Genomic DNA, 26,686 nt, shown 5'->3' on the forward strand with positions numbered 1-26,686 from the left:
ATAAAGGGATTTCTTTATATTCTGACAGTCAGAAAGCACTTCCCAAGACTCCGAAGCCAGGCCCAGGCCCCTGGAATGGAGTCTGAGTTTAACCCGGGGGCTCTCACCCCTGGCCACACACTGGAAGGCTCTGGGGAGCTTTGACAGAACACGGAGGCCCAGGCCCCACCCTCAGACATTCTGCTGATAACTGGTCTCTGGTGTGAACAGCTCCCCGGTGAGTCTAATGTGCAGCCTGGGTTAAGAACCACTGGGGGCTGGTTCCGGGGATGGTGCTGGGCTTTTAGATAGTGCTCCCGCGGCGTACCTGTCCCTAACACCCACCTTGGATGCTTGCTCACAAATACACATCCCGGAGCCTCCTCTCAAGACTCATGGAAGCAGGAGCTCCAGGGAGGGGCCCGCCCATCAGTTCTGAACAAGCATTCGGTGTATTGCTGCCCGCAGCCCCCAGCTGCACTGCCTCCGTGCTCAGCCTGCAGCACGCCCCGCTCCTGCTGGCTTCTGCTCTTTGGGGGGTTTCCACTGCAGAACACGCTTCCCCCAGCTCCACCATCAACCAGGTTCGTCCCAGTGACACCTTCCCAGAGAGGCCCTTCCTGACCACAGAGTGACTGCTCCTCCCCAGCCCCAGTCATTACCCCAGAGCCCTGGTGGGTTTGTCGGAGCGACTGCAGTTTAACCCGGGGGTTCTCACCCCTGGCCACACAGGAGGAGGTCTTTGTTCCCTGTGTATCTCCCTCATGGCTCTCCCCTCCCCAGAACCAGAGCTTCTCCAGGGCCAGTGTCCCCTTCATGCTGGTGCCTGGCACCTGGCGCGTGAGAGGTGGCCAGGAGGTCCAGGTGGGGCTTGTGCTCAGAGTATCTGACTCTTTCCCGGGCCGGGAATGTGGAGTTAGGGGTTTGCAGGTGAGAACTAGGTGAACAGCACTCCGCGCTGTGGGCACAGGGGCACAGGAGGTGCAGATCTGCCCCTTGAAGAAGAAAAGCCTGGGATCCGCTGGTCACACGGGGCAAAACTTCAGTGGCAGCTGCTTTCTGGTCGGGATCCTGGGTCGCACAGGGCCAGCAGCGCTCACCCGCCGGGGCGGGGCGGGGCGGGGGAGGGTGGATGGCAGGGGCCCCAGCGCCTGCCTAAGCTGGGGGCCAGGGCGGGCGGGCGGGTGGCCTCTTTCCTAGGGCGCTGGCCAGCCCCGCCACCCGCTTCTCCCTCCCTTCTGCCCTCCTCCCTCCCCCGGTCTGGGTGGCGCCCCGCCCCCGCCGGCCCGGCCGCCCTGTCCCCGCCTCCCCCTCCCGGGGCTGCAACAGGTGCCTCCCGAGCAGGAAGCTCGCGCCGCTGCGCTGCTGGGCTCCGGCGCGTCCAGACCCGCTGAGCCAGGCGCGCCATCCCCGACCCGGGGTCCCTCCCGCGAGGACAGTGACCCCGCCACTCCGCCCGCCTCTCCGCCCGCTTCCTGCACCTTGCACCCCCCGGCAAGGGCCAGGGAGAAAGCCGGCGTGCCCTCGCCCCGGCCCGCAGCCCTCCCGCCGCCGCCTCGCGCGCCATGGAAGCCCCAGAACAGCAGCCGGACCCCGACGGAGGGGACGCCCTGGGCCCCGAGCCGGGGGGCAGCCCCCAGGACGAGCTGGACTTCTCCATCCTCTTCAACTATGAGTATATGAACCCTATCGAAGGTCGGTGGAGGCTCCCCCCCACCCCCACCGGCCTGGCCCCCCAGTGGGGGCTTGGCCTGGGGGGTGGGCCAGGGCCCCTCTGCTCCAGATGTCACTCTTCTGGGGGCTCGGTGAGGGGGTGCCTCTCCCCCGGGAGAGGGAGGGCGCGAGGCCAGGGACGGCTGCCACCCTTAGGGGGCAGTCGGCTCACTTTGCCCCATCGGGTGTCAGTTTCCAGTTCCTGTGACCTCCCTGTGGGAGGGAGGGGTGGCACAAGGTGGCAGGGGGCGCAGCTGGCCTCCTGCCTGCTGCTGGGTAGTCGGAGGGCAAGGGAGCGATTGGTTTGCCTTTGGAGGGAGGAGGGGAGGGAGCCAGAGAATGGAGGTAGTGGGAGGGGGCGGGTGCACGGGAGGTGGCCACTGAACCTCAGGATCAGGGCAGGTGAAAGCGGATCCCCTCCCTGCAGGCACCCCGAGGGAGGCTGAGAGGGTTTGTTGGGGACTTTGTGTTGAAACTAAGGAAGAGGTTGTCTGTGTCTAATGCTGGAGTGTGGTTTGACTTCACTGTCAGGAGGCCGGCCCATTTCCTCCCTGGGTGGTGCTGCCGCCTTTGCCAATCACCCCAGTGATCAGTGGGCGCTTATTCAAGCCATCAGCACCCCACAGTCACAGTGGGTGTGGGGGCTGAGAGGGGGCGGGGTGGGGCAGCTGTCAGTGTGTGCCTTCAAGCGCCTCTGCCGCTGGGGCGGGGCGGCCCTGGCTGGGCTGTCACTTCACGTGCTTAACAGGAGCCTTCTTCAGAAGAGGGAGGAGGCCGCACACCCAACCTCATTGTATTTTTCTGGTTAGCAGGTTGTCTTGGAAAAAAAACAAAAATCTAACCAGGCTTCCTGATTTTGACAGCCCAGCCCAGCCCAGCCAATGCTTGTTGAAGCCTCAGGGGCAGGCTTGCTGGTGACTTCAACAAGTCACGGGGGTTGCTGCCTGCGGAGTCAGGCAGGGCTGTGCTGGCTGGTTTGTGTAGGTGGCCTTTTCTAGGACCTGGACCGTGGGGGTCGGGGGTGGAGGGTGGAGGGTGGGGCTTGCTTTTGCCCAGAGATGCTTGTTCGGCAGGTGAATGAGAAGTTTCCCCTTCCCTTCCGTGTGTCTTCACTGGCCACCTCAGGTGAGGGGCTTGCTTCGACCTCAGGGGTCCCCAAGTGAAGACGGTAATTAGTAATTATTCTCTATTTTGGCTGGAGATGGAAATAATTAGCCAGCAAGAGAGACCAGTCTTCTTGAGTTGCAATCTGGAGCCCATCCTTTGCTTTGAAAAGATACGATTAAGAATCTGCAAATGATCCCTCTAGCATCAGTGGTCTTTCTGTTCGTTAAGATTAAAGTCATGTTTTGCAGGGAACTAATACACCCCTCCCAGATTTACAATCAGCTAACTTTTTTTTTTTTTTTTTTTGGCAGGGGGGTGATTTCCGGGGAAATAGTTTCCAAGCCAAATCTAATGGGAGGTGCTTTTTATAGTTTTTCTTGGCAGTGGGACTTGGTGGCCGCCAGATGGGTGTCTAAATGACCACAGTGAAGCCCCGAAATCTGTGTTTAAAAAAAAAAAAAGTTTATTTTTTTGGAACAGTTTTAGATTTACAGAAAAATTGTAAAGATGATTCAGAGTTCCCATATACCCAGCAGCCAGTTTCCCATGTTATTAATATTCTACATTAGTATGTAGTAGTATTGTTATCATTAATGAACCAGTAGTGATAAATATTATGACCTAAAGTCCATCCTCTATGCAGAGTAGACTTTCCTCGCTCGTTAGAGCTGGACAATTTTGAGGAGCACTGATTAGGTGTATTGTAGAACGTCCCACAATTAGGGTCTTAGGTTTTTCTCATGGTTAGACAGGGGCTATGAGTTTTGGGGAGGAAGACCATAGTGGTAGTGACCATTTCTGTCACATCCTCACTAGATTTCAACATGACTTGTCACTGTTGATGCTGACCTTGGTCACCCGGCTGAGGTAGCATTTGTCTGGGCTCTCCACTGTCAGGTTACTCTTTCCCAACATGTGCTCTTTGGAAAGAAGTTACTATGTGCCACCGACTTAAAGGATGAGGGGTGATGCTCTGGAGTCTGTAAAAGAGGGACTCCTTGCTGGGAAGTAGGCGGCACAGAAACATCATGGCTAGAAGGGAAGCTTGGGAGGCTAAAGTGAGCTGATCCAGATGTGGGCTAGGCTCTGGCTCACCCACAAGTTAATAGGGGTCCCCTCTCTCTGCTTCTGCATGGTGGCACTCCCCTAGGGCCAACACTGGCCCTTCTCTTGCTATTGAGCTTTGTCCCAGGTGACAATGTAATGGTGTTATCCTTAACTCTGGGCATGAGCTTGGCAAAAACCAAGGGAGGAGAAGGACTGCTAGTGGGATAGACATCAGAAATTGGTGAAGGTACTAGGGCCGTGGTCGGCAAACTGCGGCTCGCAAGCCACATGCGGCTCTTTGGCCCCTTGAGTGTGGCTCTTCCACAAAATACCAAGGCCTGGGCGAGTCTATTTTGAAGAAGTGGCATTAGAAGAAGTTTAAGTTTAAAAAATTTGGCTCTCAAAAGAAATTTCAGTCATTGTACTGTAGATATTTGGCTCTGTTGACTAATGAGTTTGCCGACCACTGTACTAGGGAATTTGGGGGAAGTTGTGCTCATTTTATGGAAGTTGGGCATGCAGCAGATGTTTATTAGCTCATGTAGTAACTCCTCCAACCCTAGCAGGTGGGCACAATTGTCACCCTCATTTACAGAGGAGGACGCTAAGGCGCAGAAAGGGGAAGGGATCTTCTCAACAAGTCAGAGCTGGTGAACAGCAGAACTGAAATATGAACCTGGCATCCTGCTCCAGAGCCTACCTTCTGGAGGGGCCTTGGTCCCTCACTGGATGGGATACACATGTAGCACAGTTTGTAAGGGTCCCTGCACCAGGGCAAGGCTGGCATTTAACATTTACCAACAGTGATCTTGGGCAAGTCATTTAACGTCTCTGGACCTCTTCTCATCAGTCAAATGGCTGAAGTATTAATACTTACCTCATAAGGTTATTTGTCCATTTAAAACAATCAACAGCCCTAACCAGTTTGGCTCAGTGGATAGAGCGTTTGCCTGCAGACTGAAAGGTCCCAGGTTCTATTCTGGTCAAGGGCATGTACCTTGGTTGCGGGCACGTCCCCAGTGGGGGGTGTGCAGGAGGCAGCTGATCGATGTTTCTCTCTCATCGATGTTTCTAACTCTCTATCCCTCTCCCTTCCTCTCTGTACAAAATCAATAAAATATATTTTAAAAAATAAAACTATCAACAGTATGATTTGCTACTAGCATTTCATTAAACCCTTGATTTTGTTAATACAGGTGCTCAATTAATGTGAGCCATTATTCATTTACTCATCCAACTACCTACTGAGTTACATCCTGGGGATATAATAGGAATAAGACCTGGCCCCTACCCTCCCTGAGCTAGAGCCTCTCATTGTTTTCTCTTGTCCAGTTGCATTGTCTGATATCTTCAGTAGCAAGCCCATAGTAAGAGAATGCTAGGCAACCTTCCTTGTTTCTAACCCCAGCAGGAGTCTCTCTAGTGTTGGCTTTAGGACTGAGGTGTATCCATTTAATTATGTCAAGGAAGTATCCATCCATTCCTATTTTCTTGAGAGTTTTGATTAGGAATGGGAGTTGAATTACATCATAAACTTTTTAGCATCTATAGAAAAATATGATTTTATTCTTCTTAGATCTATCAATATGTTGACTTACATGGAAATATTCACTTGGTTGCGATGTGTTACTTTCTTATGGTGGTGGACCTACCTTGGTTTGATAACATTTAAGACTTCTTTCAGCAGTATTCATGAGTCCTATTTGTCTGTAATGTCCTTTTTTTTGTGTGCTATTAGGTTTAAGCATCTTTTGGTTTCTGTGCTCAGTAACAATGTACTGTTGGGACTACTCAATTTTTAAAGTTGTGATAGAATTCCCCTGTGAAGCCATCTGGACCTAGTGCCTTTTTATGGAGTGGTTCCATGACCACTTTCTCTATGGTTTCTGTGGGAAGTAGTCTGTCTACACTGTCTATTTCTATTGGAGTCAGTTTTGGTAAACTGTATCTTTCAAAGCAATGATCCTTTTCATCTATCTAGATTTTCAAGTTTATTTGCCTAGAGGTATGCCAAGTATATTCTTATTTTTTTTCTACTGAGGGAGATAGCTAAGTACATTGTCACAGAATGAATGGGGACAGGGCTGTGGGCGTCCTGACCAGGGCTCCTGACCCAGCCTTAGAAGGAGAGGTGTGTTTGGCTTTCAGATAGATCAGAAGTTCAATTCCTTGTGTGTGCTTGTGGATTCAATGAATTCTTACTTGTCCCAACTGTAATACATTGGGAGAGACAGGTGGGTACTGGGAATCCTTAGTCACCTCCAGAGGGACCAGATCTCTTCTGGGACTGACATGTTGGGAGTGCTCATTTCTGGTCTGCCCCGGTATATCCCTGCTTCGATTCCTGCTAAGCCAGTGGTCGGCAAACTCATTAGTCAACAGAGCCAAATATCAACAGTACAACGATTGAAATTTCTTTTGAGAGCCGAAAACCGACTTCTGTGCATGGGCCACGAAGTTTCAGTCGCACTGTATGTGCGTGCCCGCACGTGGTATTTTGTGGAAGAGCCACACTCAAGGGGCCAAAGAGCCGCGTGTGGCTCGCGAGCCACAGTTTGCCGACCACTGTGCTAAGCTAATGCATGTTTCTCTGACTTTGCCCTTTCGGAAAGGACAACAGACTCCTGGTCATTGCTCGTAAAGTCTATTCTGGGGATCCTTAAACTTTCTGGGTCACAGCCCTTTAAAAAGCTGATGAAAGCCACAGATCCTATATGCATACACACTGTCGGAGCACCTGTCCCAGTCTGCTCTGCCCTCCAGTGCCTTTTTATTTGGTTGTTGTTGTTCATCCTCACCAAGGATATTTTTTCCACTGATTTTTTAGAGAGAGTGGAAGGGAGGAAGGGTGGGGAGGGAGAGAGAGAGAGAGAGAAACATCGATGTGAGAGAGACACATTGATTGGTTGCCTCCCTCACTCACCCCGATGGGGGCTGGGGATTGAACCTGCAACCCAGGTATGTCCCCTTGACCAGGAATTAAACCCAAGACCCTTTGGTGCACGGGCCGATGCTCTAACCACTGAGCACACTGACCAGGGCTTACTGCCCTTTATACCATTTTCAGGGAGAGTCACAGTCCCTGCTATAGCCCATTCCCTAGTGTCGCCTGCACATCAACTCAGGAACACCTGCTCTCAACCCACTCACAGGGGACAATTAAAACCTCATTCTCTCAGCAAACACTCCCCGAATGCTTGTTTTGTGCTAGGCCCTGTGGGGGGTATAGAGACAAATTCGATGTGGTCCGCCCCGCCTGGGCCTCGGTGAGACACAGCCTGGCAAACAAATGGGGACAAACGAGGTGCTGGGATATAGTATCATGGTTGCTTTTTTTTTTTTTTTTGTGCTTACTAAAAATAGAGTTCTACGCTAAGCAAGCAGGTTCCCTAACATGTGACATTCAGAGACGTTGTCTGTGTCAAGTTAAGGACAGGCCTTAGTAAGCCTGCTTGTATAAATAGTGTCTCCAGGTGCTGCTGGAAAGGGGCAGAGAGGCCAGGACTGTCAGGGAGGCGAAGGAAATGGGGAGAAAGTTGCCTTGAGGATTCTTCCCTCTTGAACACATGCATCCTGGTTTCCAGATTAAAAGCCCTCTGTTCTTAAGGTGGCCTTACAATTTGATGGGGGAACGGAGGCCCTTAAACCTTAAAGCAGTGCTATTTGGGTTGGGTCCCAAGGCTTCCTAGGCCTTTAAGGTGATGGGGTTGAATAAATTTGAAAAACGCAGTATTGGTGGCTAGTGGCTCTCAGTCCTGGCCGCACATTCGAATCTTCCAGCCAGACCCAGACCAATGGAGTCATTGGGGGTCAATGAACTTTGCTGGGAGCCATGCAGTGGTGTCTGTCAGAGCAGGCCTTGAACCCAGGCTGCTGGGGTCTCAAGTCCCTGCTCTCAGCACTGCAGCTCAGCCAGAAGTCACCGACTCCGGCTTTGATGGAGCCCAAGTACAGTAGCATGGGGTGCGTTCCCCCTTTACATTTGCTACTCACATAATTATCAGTTGTGTGTTTGCCGTTCTTCTAATGGGACTATACTCATCATAGAACAGGGAGCAAAGCTAGGGCCGGTGTGGCTCAGTTGGTTGGGCATTGTCTCTAGCACCAATGGGTTGCCAGTTCGATTCCTGGTTAGGGCACATGCCCGGGGTTGTGGGCTCAATCCCTGGTGGGGGGTGTGCAGCAGACAGCCCATTGATGTCTCACATCACATCCATGTTTCTCTCTCCTTCTCCATTCCTCTCTTTCTAAAAATCAATAAAAAAATCTTTAAAAAATGCAGCAAAGAAAGTTTGGGCCCCAACTGGGGATCAAACATGTCACCCCAACTCTGAAGGCCATTGGCTGGGCAAGTCAGAACACCCAATCTGAAATAGAAAAATCCTGGCTTGCAATTCTGACTTAGTTGCCTTCTATCTGCATGACCTTGGCCAAGCAGAAGTACCCAGCCTTACCAAGCATGCAGTAAATAATTGCCAAGTAGATGGATGAAAAGTTGTACAGTTCCTTATTAGCGGGATGCCAACGGGCACGTGATTCTGATTCCCCGGGCTGTTTTCTCATCTGTGAAATGGGGATGGGGATGGCAGTGCTCACCCGGGGCTGATGGGAGTTTCTAGGAGGCGATGTGATTAAAGTGTCAGCGGCTGGGCTGAGTAGATGCTGGGCCACGGGGGGCGCTGAGGAACTTGGAGCTCTCCTGACTTCCCCAGGGCACTGACTCCTGGGGGGGAGAAAGAGAGTCTTTGCCGCAGCCTTTGCATGAATCCTGAGCCTTAGGAGAACATGGTCCAGAAGGAAGAGGAGCTGGCTGTCACTGAAGAGGAGCCATGGCCCCGTGCTGGGTCGGTGCTACAGCGAGTTATCTCACTTCCGCACACACGTTGAGTTCTGACTTGAAACCCTCACGTGGCCCCTGCCTCGGCCCCAGAGCTTGGCTGGCTGCAGAAGCTTCTGGGTTGTCCAGACTCAGGGCTGGGAGGTGCCCGTGCTGCCTCTCAGGAAGGCGGGGCCTCCCCAGGTGTCCTGGCTGTCCCCAGGGGATCCGCCCCCTGAGCCCTCGGGAAGATGCAGCCTGGAGAGGCAGCGTGATGGATGCCTTGAGGCTTCCCCCACAGAGGGACTTCCTCCTTCCTCCCGCCCCAGCACAGGAAACAGCCAGGTTCCTCAGAGCTCGGGCCAAACTCCGCTTCCCCAGGCTGCTGGGAGGTTTGCTTTTTTGCTGATTGTTCCCAAATTGAGCTCAGGGAAGGCGAGACTCCACCCTGGGGCTCTTCCTGGGATGGGTCAGGGTGCCCCCAAAGCAAGAGGGCAGCCTCTGACTTCCCTGAACTGTTAGCACGAGCTTCTTCCAAAACAGGGAAAAGCAAGACATAACGGGATAATTATCTCCCATGTTCCCATCTCCCCGCTCCAGCAATTACCGACACGAGGTCGATCTTACTTCTCTATGCCGCTCGCCCCAGTAACTCTAAATCAGATTCCAGATGGCATCATATTTTATAATAAATACATTAGTATGTAGCTCTCAAAGATAGGACTCTTGAGAAAAATCAAATAGCATTATCAAACCTGATAAAGAACAGTTGCTTAATTTCAAATGTCCAGGGTTCAGATTCCCTGCTCACAAGTATCTTTTTTTTTTTTTTAAGTCCCCACTTGAGGATATGTTTTTATTATTATTATTATTTTTTTAAGAAAAGGAGAGAAAGAAAGAGAGAAAGAAACATCAATCGGTTGCCTCTTATATGGGCCCCAACTGGGGATCAAACCCACAACCTAGGTATGTGCCCTGACCAGGAATTGAACCTGAAACTTTTTGGTGTATAGGCCGATGCTCCAACCAACTGAGCTACCTGGCCATGGCACAAGTATCATTTTAATGGTTAACTTGTTTGAAACAAGATCCAGACAAAACCCTCACATTGTATTTGGTGGACATGGCCATTCCGGCTTTTTTGTCCTATAAAAGTCTCCGTCAGTCTGTTTTCTTGCCATTTATTTGTTGAAGAAAAAGGTTTTTTTCTTGTGCAGTTGCCCACATTCTGGATTTCGCCAGTGGCGTCTCTGTGGTGTCTCTTAACATGCTCCCCTGTCCCTTGCATTTCCTATAAACTGGAATTTAGATCTAAAGCCCGGTGCCTTGGACTTTGAATTTTTTAAATTTTTTATTGAATTTATTGGGGCGACATTAATTAATAAAATTATAGAGGTTTCAGGTATACAATTCTCTAACACATCATCTGTATATTGTATTGTGTGTTCACCACCAAGTCAAGTCTCCTTCCATCACCATTTATGCCCCCTAACCCTCTTCCAGCTCCCCCACCCCCCTTACCTTCTGGTAGTCACCATACTGTTGTCTGTGTCTATGAGTTTTGGTGTTTTTTTCTTAATCTCTTCACCTTTTTCACCCAGCTTCCCCCACTCCCCCTCCCCTCTGACAGCTGTCAGTCTGTTCTCTGTATCTATGAGTTTGTTTCTATTTTGTTTGTTTATTTTGTTCATTAAATTCCACATATAAGTGAGATCATATGGTACCTGTCTTTTCTCCGACTGGCTTCTTTCACTTAGCATAATGCTCTCCAGGTCTCCCCATGCTGTCACAAAGGGTAAGATTTTCTTCATGTTATGGCAAAATAGCGTTCCATCGTGTAAATGTACCACAGTTCTTTTACCCCCTCATCTACTGATGGGCCCTTGGGCTCCTTCCAGATCTTGGCTATTGTAAATAATGCTGCAGTGAACATAGGGGTGCATATATTCTTTTGAATTCGTGTTTCGGGTTTCTTTGGGTATACTTACAGAAGTGGAATCACTGGGTCATAAGGCAGTTCCATTTTTAATTTTTTGAGGTAACTCCATGCGGCTTTCCACAGTGGCTGCACCAGTCTGCATTCCCACCAACAGTGCACGAGGGTTCCCTTTTCTCCACATCCTTGCCAGCACTTGTCATTTGTGGATTTATTGATGGTAGCCATTCTGGCAGGTGTGAGGTGATGCCTCATTGTGGTTTTTAAATTGCACCTCCCTGATGATCAGTGATGTTGAGCATCTTTTCATATGTCTACTGGCCATCTGTGTGTCCTCTTAGAGAAGTGTCTATTCAGGTCCTCTGCCGTTGTTTTATTGGGTTGGTTTTTGTGTGTGTGTGTTGAGTTTTATAAGTTCTCTATAAATTTTGGATATTAACCCCTTGTCAGATGTGTCATTGGTGAATATGTTCTTCCATTCAGTGGGTTGTCGCTTTATTTTGTTGATGCTTTCTCTTGCTCTACAAAACGTTTTCTGTTTGATGTAGTCCCGTTTGTTTATTTTTTCTTTTGTTTCCCTTGCCTCAGACTTTTAATGCTTGTATTGTCCTCTGCCAAAGAAACGTATCGAAAGCAGACTGTAAGCTACAAGCGGAGCAGAGAAACTGCTTTTCCCGAATTAGCATTTGGGACCTTTCCCGCGTCCTAATCTGAGGTTCGGGGGAAGCTTTTCCGCAGCGGGGCCTGTTTGAGTCCCCAAGATGCCTTTCTAAAAGCCAGCCCTTCACATGTAATTGTAATGGGGCCATGCCTGGGTGAGCTTTCTGAAGGGGAGAAAGTCCTTGCAAAGCCCAGGATTTATAAAGGCCCTTATTAAAGCAAACCTGCTTGGGCATGCCTGCTGAAGGGGGAACGTTAAACGAGGGCGCAAAAGAGTGATTGTGAAGATTACAGGAAGGGGCTGTGTACCTGTGTGATCCCAAGAAGGAGGGCTGCAGGTCTAAAACCCGCAACGGGTGACATCACCCCGTTGCCATGGAGAAAGGAATGCCATTAATGACCAGGGTTGGCAGGGGCCACTGATTAAGTGTGCCAGCTCTCTGGAACGTGGCACCGAAATCAAAGCTCCTGGGGAAAAGTGTAAATAAAGACCCTGTCAGTCAATAAGGTATTAATTTTAAATCTCTGCCCCGGGCCAAGGGTTGCAGGGGCCCCTCTGTCTTCAAGGGGCAGTTTCCATTTGGGGTTCAGATCGGCTGAAAGAAAGGTAGAAATCGGCGCTCCAGGCTGTGCCGGGGGTTGTGGGACTCAGTAGGGATGAAGCTCTTTGAGGTGCTGGCGTAAAGGTGAGGGGTCTTGGCTGAGGATGAAAAGAGGGGAGGTGGCTGTTCCCCCACCGGTGTGCTCTCGTGCAGGCCTTTGAGGGAGCCATGGGTTGAGCGTGGCAGCCCAGTTTCTGAGGGAGGATTGTCTGGTCTATTTCTGGTTAGTTTTTCTGACCAGACCTTTCCTTCTCCTTTTGGTCGGAAGCCGCCCGCGTCCTGCTGTCATGCAGGGCATGGCTAGTGTGGAGGGACTGTCTTCTGCCAGAAAGGGACCTCTCGAAGTCCCAATCAGTCTCCAGGGGCTGGCTCCTTGGATAAATAGATCACTGGGCACCCATGCGATGGAATGCCACCCAATGTTAGGAACCGCGGCTGCACACGACAGGGATCAGTCTCAGACACAGTGCTCAGCGAGAGACGTGACATGTACATCTTGCTTGATTTTTATTTCTGTGACAATCAAGAGCAGTCAAACCCTTGTCCGTGGTGAGACAAGTCAGGCTAGTGGGTGCCCCCGGGTGAGGGTTACTGGCTGGGTGGGTCACAGGGGAACCCCTGGCAGGGTGGAAATGTTGCATATCGTGCATGAGGGATACCCGGGTGCACACACGTGTAAAAAGACACGATTTGTGCCTTTATGTTTGTGCCCTTTGCTGCATTGAAGTGCTGTCTCAGCGTGAATCCCAGCTCTGCCCCTGGTGGTTTGGGTGCCTCCCTGCACCCCGAGTCTCAGTTTCCCCATTTGTAACAGGAGCTGACAGTGCCTGCCTCCCAGGCTGACTGTGCGTGGCCTGTGGCACAGGGCCCATCAGCTGTGTGGACGAGTAGACACAGGAAGGTCTCTGAACTTCTTGAAGGCGGGAGGGCCCCGTTGAAGGACTCTAAATCAGCAAGAGGTGGTTCATTCCATCCCAGTTTGAGACTGGCGCCTGCCAGATGCCCAGGCCCCGCTGCCCCCATCCCGACACTGACCCTGAGGCCTGCAGGTTGCAGATGCCACACATTTCTCTAATCCCCTGCACAAGGAACACGTGCCAGTGGGTAGGTGCATGTGCTTTTGCAGACAGCCATGCCAGCAGCCAGTCTGCAAGGCTCGTTGCTTGCAAATTGTCCCAGGCAGGTCCTGTGTCCCGGCGCCTGGCCTGGTGGCAGGCTGCCTGGGAAGCAGGACCAAGGCCTCCTTCTGCCCTGTCTGGTGGAGACAGACAGCTGTCTTACGTGGGGCAAGGTCAGCAAACAGCAGAGCATTCGAGGTGGCTTTTTCCCGTGGATCCATGGAGTGCCACAGGGCAGTAAGCCGCCTCCCTCCCCTTTCTGGACCTGATTTATCTGGATGGAATTTCTTGTCCTTTCCTGCCCTGTGTCTGCATGTGTCATCTCTGAACGACGGAGTGACAGCCTGATTCCCCTGCGTTATTAATACACACGATCCATCGTTATTAATACACACGATCCATCGAGAGGGAATCCAATCACCATTGTGCGTATGGGCACGGGGAGCGGGCTCCTTGGAAAGCTTGCTGAGCGTTGGATTTATTACTTGATGGCGTTCTGCAGCTTTTCAGAGAAGGCCTGGCCAATAGGTGCTGCAAACCGCCAGATGAAAAACCCATCCACCTTCTTGCTCCTCTGGACCACTGCTTGCAGCCCCGACGGCGCAGGAAGTTACGAGAGCCTTGGGGGTGGCGGGAGGCAGGATCCCTCCCTGCCATCTTCTCCCCTTTCCTCCAGCTGCACGTGTGCATCTCCAGGTTCGGGCATCCCAGGTGCTGCCATGGCAACAGACTGTGATGTCTCAAACCTGCGGCCTGGGACTCGCACCACCTCGGGGTGTGAGCTCATCGAGGGGTGGCCCCACCACCTCGGAGGAGGATGGACGCAGCTCGGGGGCCCTGCTGCTGGTCCCAGGGTGTCCGGCCTCCGGCCCTGCCCGGGGTTTTCTCCTTCACACCCTTCAAGCCTGGAAGCACGGGTTTACGTTGCCCCCGCCCCCAAAGGACAGACGCCTCCTGCGGGTCCCCGGGCTGGGTTTCTGTTTTGGTCATTCTGTTCTGCTTCCTGAAAATTCCGCCCGCTGGACTTCCCGGAGAAGACGTTCTTCTCTTGGGTTCCTTTTTTCAAAAGCGATCTGTCGGCTGGTCGGTTGGCACTGACTGGCGGCCTCAGACTTGGCCGTGTGTCCCCGAGGGTGAGCAACAGGCCGCAGGAGGCTCCTGCAGGGCCGGCGCTGGCAGGCCCACCGGGCGGCCTGAGCGTGATTTTTAAAATAGTCTTTGACTCAGTCCTGGGGCCAGAGGAGGGACTGTGATTATTCCAGAAGAAAGGAATCAGTGTCGTTAGCTGTCGGGGCAACTTCCTCCTGGTGGGGCCCCCAGAGCAGTTACTATTCTGGGGCACCTCATTGCCCTGTGTTGGGGTGAAGGGGTCACCATCCAGGAAATAGCCCCTTTCATGAGAAGCAGGGTAGGTAGAGTAGTCGTGGTGGGGGAAGAGGACCCAGCTGCCTGAGACTGAGTCCCAGCTCTGCCACTCCGAAGCTGTGTGACCTTGGGCAAATGACTCACCCTCTCTGAGCCTCATTTCCCCCATTTGTAAAATGAGGAACCTGTATCACCTGCTTCATAGGGTTCTTGTGAGACAAACATATATTAATATATATTAAATACATACAGTGGTTAATGGAGTAAATGGTAAGTCTGTGTTTAGCTGTTTCCATTTTTGTTATTGTGAGTAGCTCACTGAGTCATTCACACTTCAGTAAGATTTAGTGGGTCAGCTCCCAGGTAGCCCAGGGAACAGAGTCCAGGGCATGGGATGGAGGCGATGTGGGAGGTGTTCTTTACCTACTCCACCTGTTTTCTGAAGGCTCACAGAGTCTGTGCGAAAAGAATTCCCAAAGTGTTAATGAATCCATTTGATTTTTATAAAAATGTCTTCTCTTTAAAAAAATGTTTTCAAAGGCGTTGGGTGCTAGTGTGTGTAGAACAAAGCAGTGAGAGCAGAGAAAAGGTAGAATTTTCACCGAAACGGTCATTCTTTCCATATTACTAATATGCAGATTGGCTCCACTAATTGAGTATGCAGTCCCTGTGTTTCAGGCTTTCTGTGGATCAGGTGAGCCACAAGGTTGGTATTGTCACCGACCTCATCACCATGTTATACATGAGGACTCAGGGGTCCCCCAGGTCACAGAGCTGGGGGAAGGGACAGTGGGGCTGGAGTCCCCTGACACAGTGTGTTGACTGACACCTGGACCTCAGTGCAGACTCCTTGCTGAGATGGGGCTGGAGTGGCCTCCCCAGCCATCCTGTCCTGCAGTTTCTGAGAGTGGCCAGCGGTCTCCCCAAACCTTCACGGGCCCCGATGTTGGATGAGCAGCCGGGAACTTGGTGAAAGGAAGGGTGATGGTCGTTAGGACTTCCAGATGTCTGCTGCAGGAGCGAGTTACCTGCTAGGCTGACAGTGAGCACATGTCCCGGTTCTGAATCATGTCAGGTTTGAGGCATGACTCACAGGCTGTGCTTCCAGCAGCGTGGGCCTCTGCGGCATGCCGGCCGTGATGAGGTGTCAGCGGTGAGCACAGAGCCGTGCTTCTCAACTGGGGGCCGTTCTGCCTCGCAGGAGACGCTGGGCAATGCCTGGAGACATTTTTTGGTTGTCACAACTGGCAGAGGGGCGGAGAGGCTACTGGCTTCTAGTGGGTAGAGGCAGGGATGCTTCTAAACACCCTCTAGTCCCCACAGTTAAGAATTGCCTGGTCCCAACTTTCAATGGTTCTCAGGCTGAGAATTCCTGGCCTACTGGTTGAGGACGCCTCAGGTCTGCCTCCATTCAAGCTGTGAGACTTCAGACAACTTAATTCACCTCTCTGTGTCCCATCTGTAAAAGGGCAGTAAATAGTGCCTACCTTATAGGTTGTTGGAAGATTAAATAATTCACTACATGTAATGGGCTAACGAAAGCGCCTGGCACTTAAGCTCTCCAAATGTTAGCCGCTTTTGCCATTTTTATTATTATTGTTGTTATTGTTAACCCCTATCTACCTTCAAAGAGCTCAGTCTAGTGGGGAGACAGACAAGTGCATCTATAATCGATAGACGACTAGAATCTAGATGACTCTCCAGGTTCTAGGAACACAGAAGAATTGCTGACTGATTCAGCCGGGAAAATAAGTGAGGGCCTTCAGGAGGACGCGGTCCAAGTGGATTCTTGATGGACAAATAGTGGCTTGCTAGACTTAAGTGAGGAGAGGAGGTATGGAAGGGAATTCAGGGCAAGGGGAACAGCATATGCAAAGGCATGGAGGCACAGAGGACTGAGAGCAGCACCCTTTCAACCCCTCATCACTGTTTCCACTTTATTCCTCTTTGAGTACTGATGCCTCCAGTGCAGGCCAGGGACCCCCATGGCAGGTGAGATGGGTTCCCATGGTCCACTGTTGAGGACCTTGCATATAATGAGAGCCATCTCCTTCTCTTTGAACTAGTCACAAGGAATCGAGTCTCAGTAGGATGCTACTGTGTCTTTAATGCCTTCCTTTCGGACATTCCCTCCTCCCTCTAGCTTTAAAAATGGTAGGCTCTCTGGGTTCACGAAATGTCCTACATCTTGACTGTGGGGGTGGTTACAAGGGTGCGTAACATTTGGCAAAACTCATCAAACTCTGCACCCCCAATCTGTAGAGATAAGTTATGCCTCCATCCAAAAAGAGCATAGGAGGGAGAAAAAGAGTGGCCTCAGGCTCCAGCCTTTGGCCGGCCATGGTGTCTTGCTTGAATTTAGTAACTTTTATTTTTATTGTACTTTTACCCTCCCTTCTATTTATGGAGTTGACACTGATTTTCCATTTGTGGTAGTGGTGTAAAGTTTCCCCTTAAAAAAAAAAAAAGTAGTATGTGAGTGGATTTAAATAGAAATATTAAGTACATAATATTTACCGGTGGTACATTATTGCTACAGCAGAGATTATGCAAGTGTCAGAAAAGCGAGATTTTTGGCAACGTGTCTGAGAAAATTTGGTGGTTCTGAGATGAAACTGGCTTCGCCCAGTGCCGTGTGGGGATCACAGTGACTTACAGAGAGCGGTGTGCGAGGCTGGCAGTTGAAGGAGCAGCAGCGAAGGATCCTGGCTCCTTACCTGTTTTAGTGATGAGCCATTTGTCTGATATTCAGAGGACTGAGGATTTCATGATTATAAACTACCTTCCTTTTCCTGCTTGCTGTTCAACTTTCAAAATCTGGGGGCAGAAAAAGAAGAGAAAAAAAGAAACTGCTGCTCGGATGAATTAAAACCAATGTAAATGTTTTCAAGGCTTTTGCTTAGCAAAGCAGCCTTTCCGTTTTCAGCGGCTGCCAGGGAGTGTGAGTGGTGTGTGTTCGCATGGCCGAGTTCTGTGACTTTTCACATCAGCCCTGCCGGGGTGTTTCTGATAAGATGTAACACAGTTTTTCTGATAAGGCCGGAATTTTTGCTAAGAGAACTTTTGTGTTTTGTTTTGCTGCTTCGCAGGGTGGTGAATTATCAGAATGTTGTTATGGATTTGAGGTTAATCTCTTTGTAGATTAAAAGACTACGCTCTGTTACCTGCCAGGAAGGAGAGAGAGAGAGAGTGAGTGTGTGTGTGTGTGTGTGTGTGTGTGTGTGTGTGTGTCTGCGTGCATGGACATATTCAAATTTATATTGATCTGCAGCTTCGCAAGAACTCTAGACCCTGCAGATTCTAGCTAGAACAACCACAGCCAGAAGCAACCAAGGAGACTGGTCCCTGTTAGAGATGAGAAGGTGGAGATGTACAGTTGGTGGGTGGGGGACTTCTCCAAGGTCACACCGCTCGTTAGTGGCAGAGTAGGACTAGCTCTCAATTTCCTGCTTCCTAAACCAGGGTGTCATTACTGTATATTATGTTATGCCATGAGCGCCTTTAAAATAAAATAAAAACATGTTTCTTTGAGGAACTGGGTTTCTTTTCTCAAGGTAATACAGAAATCAGGCCTCTTTCTGCTAGACCACTGCTGCCGAATTACTTAGTTCTCCTCGCTAGAGGAAGTCACTGTTTCCTGTAACTTCCAACAGCAATTTGTGTGCATACTGTACGCATTTTGCTTTTCTATTTTAACACTATATCTCCATTTTCATGCAGAAAGAACTTTTTAAACCCTTTTTATCTTCTTTCTTTGTTTTTAAATCCTCACCCGAGGATATGTTTAGAGAGAGAAAAGGAGAGGGCGAGAGAGAGAGAGAGAGAGAGAGAGAGAGAGAGAAGAGAGAGAGAGAGAAACATCAATGTGAGAAACACTGATTGGTTGCTCTCTATATGTACTCTGACTGGGATTGAGCCTGCAACCTAGGTATGTGTCCTGACCGGGAACTGAACCCACAGCCTTTTGGTGTAGGGGATGATGTTCCAACCAACTGAGTCACCCGGCCGGCTTCATCCCTTTTTAAATTACCTTCTTTGAGGTTACAGCTTTCTATCGTTTGGTATAGATATTAGCATCTTCGATAGTAGTTTAAACATTTCACATAGACTTTTCTGAACTCACTTTTATTTATTCGTTCACCAACCAACAAATAGTTTTTGTGTGTGTTTTTTTGAGGGCTTGCTTTGTGGCAGGTCCTGTCCACATGCTAGGAATACAGTGGGGAGGGAGAGAGTCCTCACGGAATTGACTGATTGGTGGGGGTGGGCCTGGAGGTTGGGGGAGAGCCTGGCATTATATAAATAACCCCAGAATTACTTAATTGTAATGCATTGTGATAGTGCATGGGACAGAGCAGGGAAGTATGAATGGGGTCTGATCTAGTCAAGGAGGTCGGGAAACCCTTCCAAGCACATGACGCTTTACCTGGAGGGAATGAGTGGCTTTAGTTATATGGAGAAGGGGCCTGGGTATGGCTGGGTAGAGAGAACAGCAAGTGCAAAGGTCCTGAGGCAGAAAGGAGTGCGATGCTTTCTATGAACAGAAAGATAGCCAGTTTGGCTGGAGTCCAGTGAGAGAGGTTAAGCTAGAGGGGCAGGCAGAGCCCAGCCAGGCTGGCCTTTGTTGAGGTTAACTTTCCCCTAAGATGGGAGGGGAATGTCCAGCTTATGGGCCATATAAGGACCATGAAATCATTTGGTCTGGCCCAGCCAAAGCATTAGGGGTGAGTTAATTAAATGTTTGGCCAAATATAGTAGGCTAGTTTTTAAGTTGATAATTTTGTATGGCCCGCGAATGATGTTATAAATATCCAAATGGCCCTAGCTGGTTTGGCTCAGTGGATAGAGCGTCGGCCTGCAGACTGAAGGGTCCCAGGTTCGACTCTGGTCAAGGGCACATGCCTGGGTTGCGGGCTCGATCCCCAATAGAGGGAGTGTAGGAGGCAGCCGATCGATGATTCTCTCTCATCACTGATGTTTCTCTCTTTCTCTCCCTCTCCCTTCCTCTCTAAAATCAATAAAAATATGTTTAAAAAAAAAATCCAAATGGCCCTTGGCAGAAACACGGTTCCCCACCCCTTCCTAAGAGCTGTGGGAAGCCATTTCTGAGCTCTCACCTGGGGTGGGGGCACCGTCTGGACCCTATAAGACCAGCCCTGCCAAGCCAGACAGCATCTCCGGGATGGCCCCGAAGGGGAACCACGTAGGTTGAGGATCATTTGTGCAGCCGCACAACTTTAGGAAGCGGTCCCATTTCTGCCTGGCAGGCCCTTGGACACATATTTTTCACTTACTTGTTTGCTCAGTCACTCAACAGAAGTGTATGGACAGTCTCTAGGCGCCTGTGCTAGGTGCTTGGCAAACAGTGCTGAGTGATAATAGTCATGGTTCCAGCCTCAGTGGGGTATAGACCCTAGTGCAGAGCCACAAACTTCTATAAAGGGTCAGACAGCGGATACTTCAGGCTTTGTGGGCCATAAGGTCTCCGTCTCGGCTACCAACGCTGCTGTTATAGTGCAAAAGCAAGCCATAGGCCATATGCAAAACGAGGAGTGGATGTGTTCCAATAAAACTTTATTTATAAACACAGTCTGTGGGCCGGATTTGGCCCAGGGGCTGTAGTTTGCCTGCCCCTGATCTAGTGGGATGGAATTCCCTAAACAGATAAATATCTGATGTAATGTGAGCTGGTAGCTGGTGCCAATGGAAAAAGATGTCAGGGAAAAGGGGTGGAGAAAGACACCGGGGTGAGGATAGAGATGATCTTTTTGATGGGCCAACTCTAGGGGGTATGGACTGAGCAGGCACGTGAAGGAATCAGGGAAGCGGCCAAGTAAAGACCTTGTGGGGAGAGTTTCCAGGCAGAGGGAGGAACACACCCAGGAACTCAGAGGCAGACTCCGCTTGAAGAAAAGCCAGGTGTCACTGGGCTGTTGCTGAGTCAGGTTGGGGAGAAGAGGGGACAGGTGGGGGGGAGGGAGGCAAGACAAGCCAGGGCCCAGGGACAAGTGTGTTAAGAAGTTTAGATGACATCTGTAGTGTCAGGGAAAGCCTTTAAAGTGGATTTCAGGAACGGATGTTTCCAAAGATTGCTGCGTGGGGAACGGACCATGCAGGGCAAGGCTGGAAATGGGAGGCCGGGGAAGAGGCTGCGACAGTGGCCCAGATGGGAGAGGACAGTAGCTTGGACCGGAGTGGTTGTAGTGGAGAAGGGGTGACACGTGAATTTGGTTTATAATCAACAGTAGCAGTCAGGATTTACTGATGGCTTGGACGTAAGGCTGAATGGAGGGGCCTGTGTTGAGCTGGGCAGATTGGAGGAGGACTGGGTGAGGGGTGGCAGGAATGGGTAGCTGGTTCCCTTGCTAATTCCAGTCTCCAGCCGTGGGGCCTTTTGAGGTGGCAGCAGGAGCCTGCGCTAGACGGCTACTATGAAAGAAAAAATTAGGGTGTTCTCCAGCCACTGGCTTGATAGTTTGGAAGACTCTATAGCCAGAGCCTTGCCTTTTGGGGGCCAAGTGGTTTGTCTGGGGGATTTCCAATCTGCTATTTCTGTGGTTTTGGGTGAATCTCTTCCCCTCCCAGGGCCTCAGTTTCCTTATCTGTAAAATGGCTCTCACCTGTACAAAATAAGACATGAGCCAGGAGTTCTGGTTCAGAATTAAGCTACTTGTGATACTCGAGCATGGATATTTGAGGTTTGACCCCAGAGCTCCATGCACTCCAGGCCCGTGCACCCTCTCTCTGCATCCCGTATCTGTGTCAGACGCGTAGAGCGATGAGGTGGGCCTAGATCCGAGTTTTTCAAATTGGGGGTCACAGCCCACTGGTGGGACAGGAAACGTATTGAATGGGTTGTGACCAGCATGTAAGAAAAGTAACCTCAGACGGGGTGTGTGTGTGTGTGAGTGAGATGAGGGTGTCGCATGTAGCAGGGTAAGTATTGTTTCGCGAAGCCTTTGTTTCCGTTGGGAGTGAATATGATGGCGTGCGCTAGGTTGTGAAATAAATGCATTTCTTCTAACGGCCCCATTGAGACAAGGGCTTGGGAGTCATCAGCCAGGTGGTCATCCAGGCCTCCAGCTGACGCTTCCCAGCTTGGCCGGGCCATGCTCGGCGCACCGGCCCTCAAACCTTTCTGCTGTGACCTTGGCCTTCAAGGAGCCTGGGATGAAGCAGCCCCCCTTTCCTGCCGCTGAGGGAAGTAGGGTCCAGCCTGGGGTTTGGCGTGGTGGGGATTTAAACAACAAACAAACAGCAGGAGACAAACCCAGCCTGTGATTGCTCTGCATTGGGAGTTCTGTTCTAGAGGCTTAAAAAGACCTCCCCTCCCCCCTTCTCTTTCCAGAAGAACCGAATGCACATAAGGTCGCCAGCCCACACTCCGGACTTGCATACCATGATGATGTCCTGGACTATGGCCTCAAGCCATACAACCCCCTCGCCAGTCTCTCTGGCGAGTCCCCCGGCCGATTCGGAGAGCCGGATAGGGTAGGGCCCCAGAACTTTCTGAGCCCGGCCAAGCCAGCGGGGGCCTCGGGCCTGAGCCCTCGGATCGAGATCACTCCGTCCCACGAACTGATGCAGGCAGGGGGGGGCCTCCGCATGAGAGACACTGGCCTCCTGGGGGAGCAGGCGCCCCTGGCGGGGGCGGCCGCCAGCCCGAGGTTCACCCTGCCCGTGCCCGGCTTCGAGGGCTACCGCGAGCAGCCGCTTTGCTTGAGCCCCGCTAGCAGCGGCTCCTCTGCCAGCTTCATTTCCGAAACCTTCTCCCCCTACACCTCGCCCTGCGTCTCGCCCAATAACGGCGGGCCCGACGACCTGTGTCCCCAGTTTCAAAACATCCCTGCTCATTATTCCCCCAGAACCTCGCCAATAATGTCACCTCGAACCAGCTTCGCTGAGGACAGCTGCCTGGGCCGCCACTCGCCCGTGCCCCGTCCGGCCTCCCGCTCCTCGTCGCCTGGTGCCAAGCGGAGGCATTCGTGTGCTGGGGCCTTGGTTGCCCCGCTGCCCGGAGCCTCACCCCAGCACTCCCGCAGCCCCTCACCGCAGCCCCAGGACGACGGCGCCCCCGCTGGGTACCCCCCAACGGCTGGCTCTGCCATCCTCATGGATGCTCTCAACAGCCTCGCCCCGGACTCGCCTTGTGGGATCCCCCCGAAGATGTGGAAGACCAGCCCCGACCCGTCACCGGTGTCTGCCGCCCAGCCCAAGGCCGGCCTGCCCCGCCACATCTACCCGGCCATGGAGTTCCTGGGGCCCTGCGAGCAGGAGGAGAGGAGGAACTCGGCTCCCGAGTCCATCTTGCTGATGCCCCCGACGTGGCCCAAGCCGCTGGTGCCTGCTATTCCCATCTGCAGGTGAGTCGGGCTTTGAAAGTGAGTTGCTCCACGATTGAGTGTCAAGAGATGGTTTTCTGGCTGTGAGCGTGGGGTTCAAAGCTGGCCAGACTCTGAACATTTAAATTCTAGCTCTCCATTTACTGGCTGTGAGGCCCTGAGAAGGAAGTTAAATTCTCTGAGCTGTAGTTTCCCCATCTGTAAAATGGGTATAGGTGTACATGACTTACTGGGTGTTGACTTTGAGGGTGTAGTAATAGGATGCATGTGATTGCTCAAGTGGCACTTGGCTCATCATTCATTCATTTATTTAACAAGTATTTATCAAGCACCTACCATGTGCCATGCACTGTTATAGGTGTTGGAGAGACAGTGATGAAAAAAATGGGCCAAAATGCCTGCCTTTATGGAGCTGGCATTCTTGTAAGCACAAAGCAAGTCTTTATGCATGCATTTTGCTATCCTAATATATAAAAACCCTGGGTTCATCACGACTGGAGGTTTGACCAACCGGAAGTCAGTCCTGCAGTCAGCGCTGGGTAGCTGTGGCAACGCAGCACTGACTGCTGCAGCTGCAGGCACGGTGACCCAGCACTGACTGCTGAGGGGACTGAGAATCAGGCCTGGAGAGAGGCCTGAAGAGAGAAGCAGGGTCTGATTCGTAGCCTGTGTGGTAGCTGTTGATCAGCACTTGCCTCTCTCTTTCTCTCTGGGCTGGGCCAGCAGCCGCGCCTCCATTTCTCTCCAGGCCTCCACCAGGACTGCTGATCAGCCCCACCTTTCTGATCAGGCCCTGTTGATAGGCCCAGAGATGCTGACTGGCATAGAAACCAACCAATCAAAACCAAATCTGGGTGGAGTATGAGGAGCTAATGGCTGCCTAGAAGGTGGAGCTTTTGACGCTGACTGGCATAGAAACCGACCAATCAGTACCAAATCTGGGTGAACTGTGGGGAGCCAATGGCTGCCTAGGAGGCGGAGCTTTTGATGCTGACTGGCATAGAAACCAACCAATCAGAACCAAATTGGCTGGCAGAGGAGGGCAGTTGGGGGCAAGATTAGGCCTGTAGGGAAGGGCAGTTGGGGTGAGATCAGGCCGGCAGGGGAGGGCAGTTAGGGGCGAGATCAGGCCAGCAGGCGAGGGCAGTTGGGGGCGATCAGGCAGGAAGGCAGAGGTAGTTAAGGGCAATCAGGCAGGCAGGCAGGCAGGCAGGCAGGTTAGGGGCAATCAGGTAGGCAGGCAGGCAGAGGCAGTTAGGGGTGATCAGGCAGGCAGGCAAGTGAGTGGTTAGGAACCAGCAGTCCCTGATTGGAGAGGATGCAGGCTGGGCTGAGGGAACCCCCCCCCCCCCCCACCTGCACGAATTTCATGCACCGGGCCACTAGTCTTATTATAGGATGTCTTATTTGACATCTGCTATGTACCACAGGACTGCAATCAGTGATAGGGAAGGCCTAAAAAATAGGTGAGCCCTAATCCTTAGGAATTTAAAAATCTTGACAAACTGAAGAGTTGTAGATAGCAGCCTGTAAGCTTTGGACTCCCTTAGGACTGGATTTGAGCCTTGGCTCTGCCATTGACTGGCTGTGTGATCATGGGTATCTCTGGTACTGCCAACCTACAGAGCCGATCAGACATCACTAATCCTGCAGGACCATCTTTCTCACTGAGGATTTTTTCATGTCATGCCCAGGGCAGACATCACTAATCAATCAGGACCTTCATTCTCACTGAGCATCTTTCTGGGCCATGGTTCCTCCTGTGAGGTGAGGATGATAATAGTAACTACCTCATGGTGTTTTAGTTTAAAGATTAGGTGAGATGATATTTATCAAGCTCTTGGCATGGAATCTGCACAAAGTAAGAGCTCAGAAACAGTGTAGCGTGATTGTCATTGGGTAATCTTTGTCTTCTAGAGGAAAAGACAAGCTTTGTGCTAGGAGACTGAGCTCCCAATAGCTTCAGAGTCCTGATGGTGACAGTAATAATCACCAATATTTAAGGACTCTTGTGCCAGGCATAATTCTAAGTACCTCTATGTATTACTACATTTAATTCTCACATAAACCTGGTTTGGTATTATTTTTATTTTGATGACAAGAAAAATGGGGCACACAGCCAGGAGCAGATATTATTCTATCTGTTGTATTAGATGAAGAATCTGAAGAGTTATGCTATTATCATATCCTAGTGGTTTTCCAAGTGTCATTTGATTTTAGCATCTGGAACTCCCCTCCCCCCCCTTTTTTTTTCAAATAAAATGTTGAATACCAAAATAGATAATGGTAGAGAGAGGGTTTTGATTGATGTGGGGTTGAAAGGTAGCCAAGGGCCCTGCCTGTTGGCTTAACCCCACACCAGACCAAAATGGACCATGCAAAGCTTCCAGTCTGACTGAGAACACTATGGCCATCCGCTGTCCCTTAAGGAAAGGAATGTCTGGGTTCAAAAGGGTTAAACAGGTGCCTGTGTGCAGGGGCCGCTCCCAGCTGTGGACAGAATGCGCAGTGATTTCGAAGCTCATTTGGCTGCCGAGTTCTGAGTTCTGTGGCTCAGGTTTCACAGAGCTACTTTAGGACATGGCGATCAGGACCAACCCCTGGCACAGGCTGAGAAACCAGGGCTCAGAGAGGTGACATGACATGCCCGTGATCACACAGTTAGTTAATGACCACGCTGGAAATTAGAGTCCAGGATGCCTGACTCCTCGTTCTTTCTGCTACAGATCAATCTCCAAAACATGGCCTATCTAATTCCTGCCAATGGGGAGGAACATTATATGAAATATGGTTGTAATACATTTATGTGAGACTTTATTGTTTATTTTGTGAAATCCTTCCCTCTCCATTCTGTGGCTTGATCTGCGAGGTGTTAGAATCCTTTGTTCCCTACCAAGTGTCAGTCTGTGCCAGCCAATAAGATATTTGTAAGGATTTTCTATCAGATTGAGAGGATGGGGACATTCAGGAAATCTCATGATAATATCCACTTCAAGGTGTGTGGACAACTCTGCAGAGGACTGGAATTCTAATGCAGGATTTCAGACTGACCTCAGTGGTCTGATTCTTAATATTTTATTTCAGTTGTCAAAGACTTATTCCAGAACAAACAAAATTCGATAATGATGCTCACGGATATCCCACTGAATCTCCCACTCACTAAATTTTTTGATCCTTCAAGAGACACAGGGGTGAAGTGATTTTTTTTTATGAGCCTTATTTTGCGAACTTAATTTTTTTTTTAACTTGCATAGATGATGAGAGTAAGAGTACTTAACATCAGGGGCACCTGGGTTGTAGGCAGGAGCTTGAAGGCATGTTGGCATGTAACTAAGGTAGAATTAAAGGCATTGTGGGCACCCCTTAAGACTTCAGGGCAAGAGGCGCTTCAGGGGGCAGTGTGGTGGGAAAGAAGGAATGGAGATTTGCTTGCGGAGTAAAGATGTAATTTTAATTGGATTGAAAGTTCAAGTAGGACTCTAGCACTGCTGGAGTTTATGGGTTACCATCCCCTTCCGTTCTCCCCTTGATATTACTATGATAGAGAAGGGATGGAATTAGCGTCATTGCAAGCACTTAGAACTAAGTCAAGTGGATAATGTCAGCTTCCACTGCTCTGGGCTTAGAGGGAAAGAATAGCCTGATTGGATTGATGATTTCTGCCATATGTGAAAAATCAGGACATAGTGACACAAATCCATGCATTTGCAACTTCAAAGCTACAGTGAATATACAGAGAATCTTTGAAATAAAATTGCTCATTCACTCATCCATCCATCCATGCATCCACCCACCCACCCACTGAATATTCCCTGAGAACCTATCAAATGCCATGCATTGTTCTAGAGTCATTCCATAAATGAGGTAATTTCTTGGACTGATTTTAAATAAATTAGTAAGATAAAGAGGCAGTATGGAGATGTGGAAGGAGCCCTGGACTGGGAGTCAAGGGACATGAGTTGGAGCCCCGACTGTATCTTGCTCTGTGATCTTGGAAAAAT

General features: G+C 50.6%; 1 protein-coding gene across 1 annotated transcript in view; it reads left to right on the forward strand.

Annotated features, from left to right (window-relative positions):
- Positions 1–1,544: 1,544 nt before the first annotated feature.
- The window catches only part of NFATC2 (nuclear factor of activated T cells 2), a 136,274-nt gene continuing 111,132 nt past the window's right edge, over positions 1,545–26,686 (forward strand). Inside the window, exons 1-2 of the mRNA XM_054724303.1 lie at positions 1,545–1,674; positions 21,692–22,706. Of these exons, the coding sequence (XP_054580278.1) occupies positions 1,545–1,674; positions 21,692–22,706 (1,145 nt within the window). The remainder of the gene's footprint in view (positions 1,675–21,691; positions 22,707–26,686) is intronic.

Source organism: Eptesicus fuscus, chromosome 12, assembly GCF_027574615.1.
Source record: "Eptesicus fuscus isolate TK198812 chromosome 12, DD_ASM_mEF_20220401, whole genome shotgun sequence".
Lineage (NCBI taxonomy): Eukaryota > Metazoa > Chordata > Mammalia > Chiroptera > Vespertilionidae > Eptesicus > Eptesicus fuscus.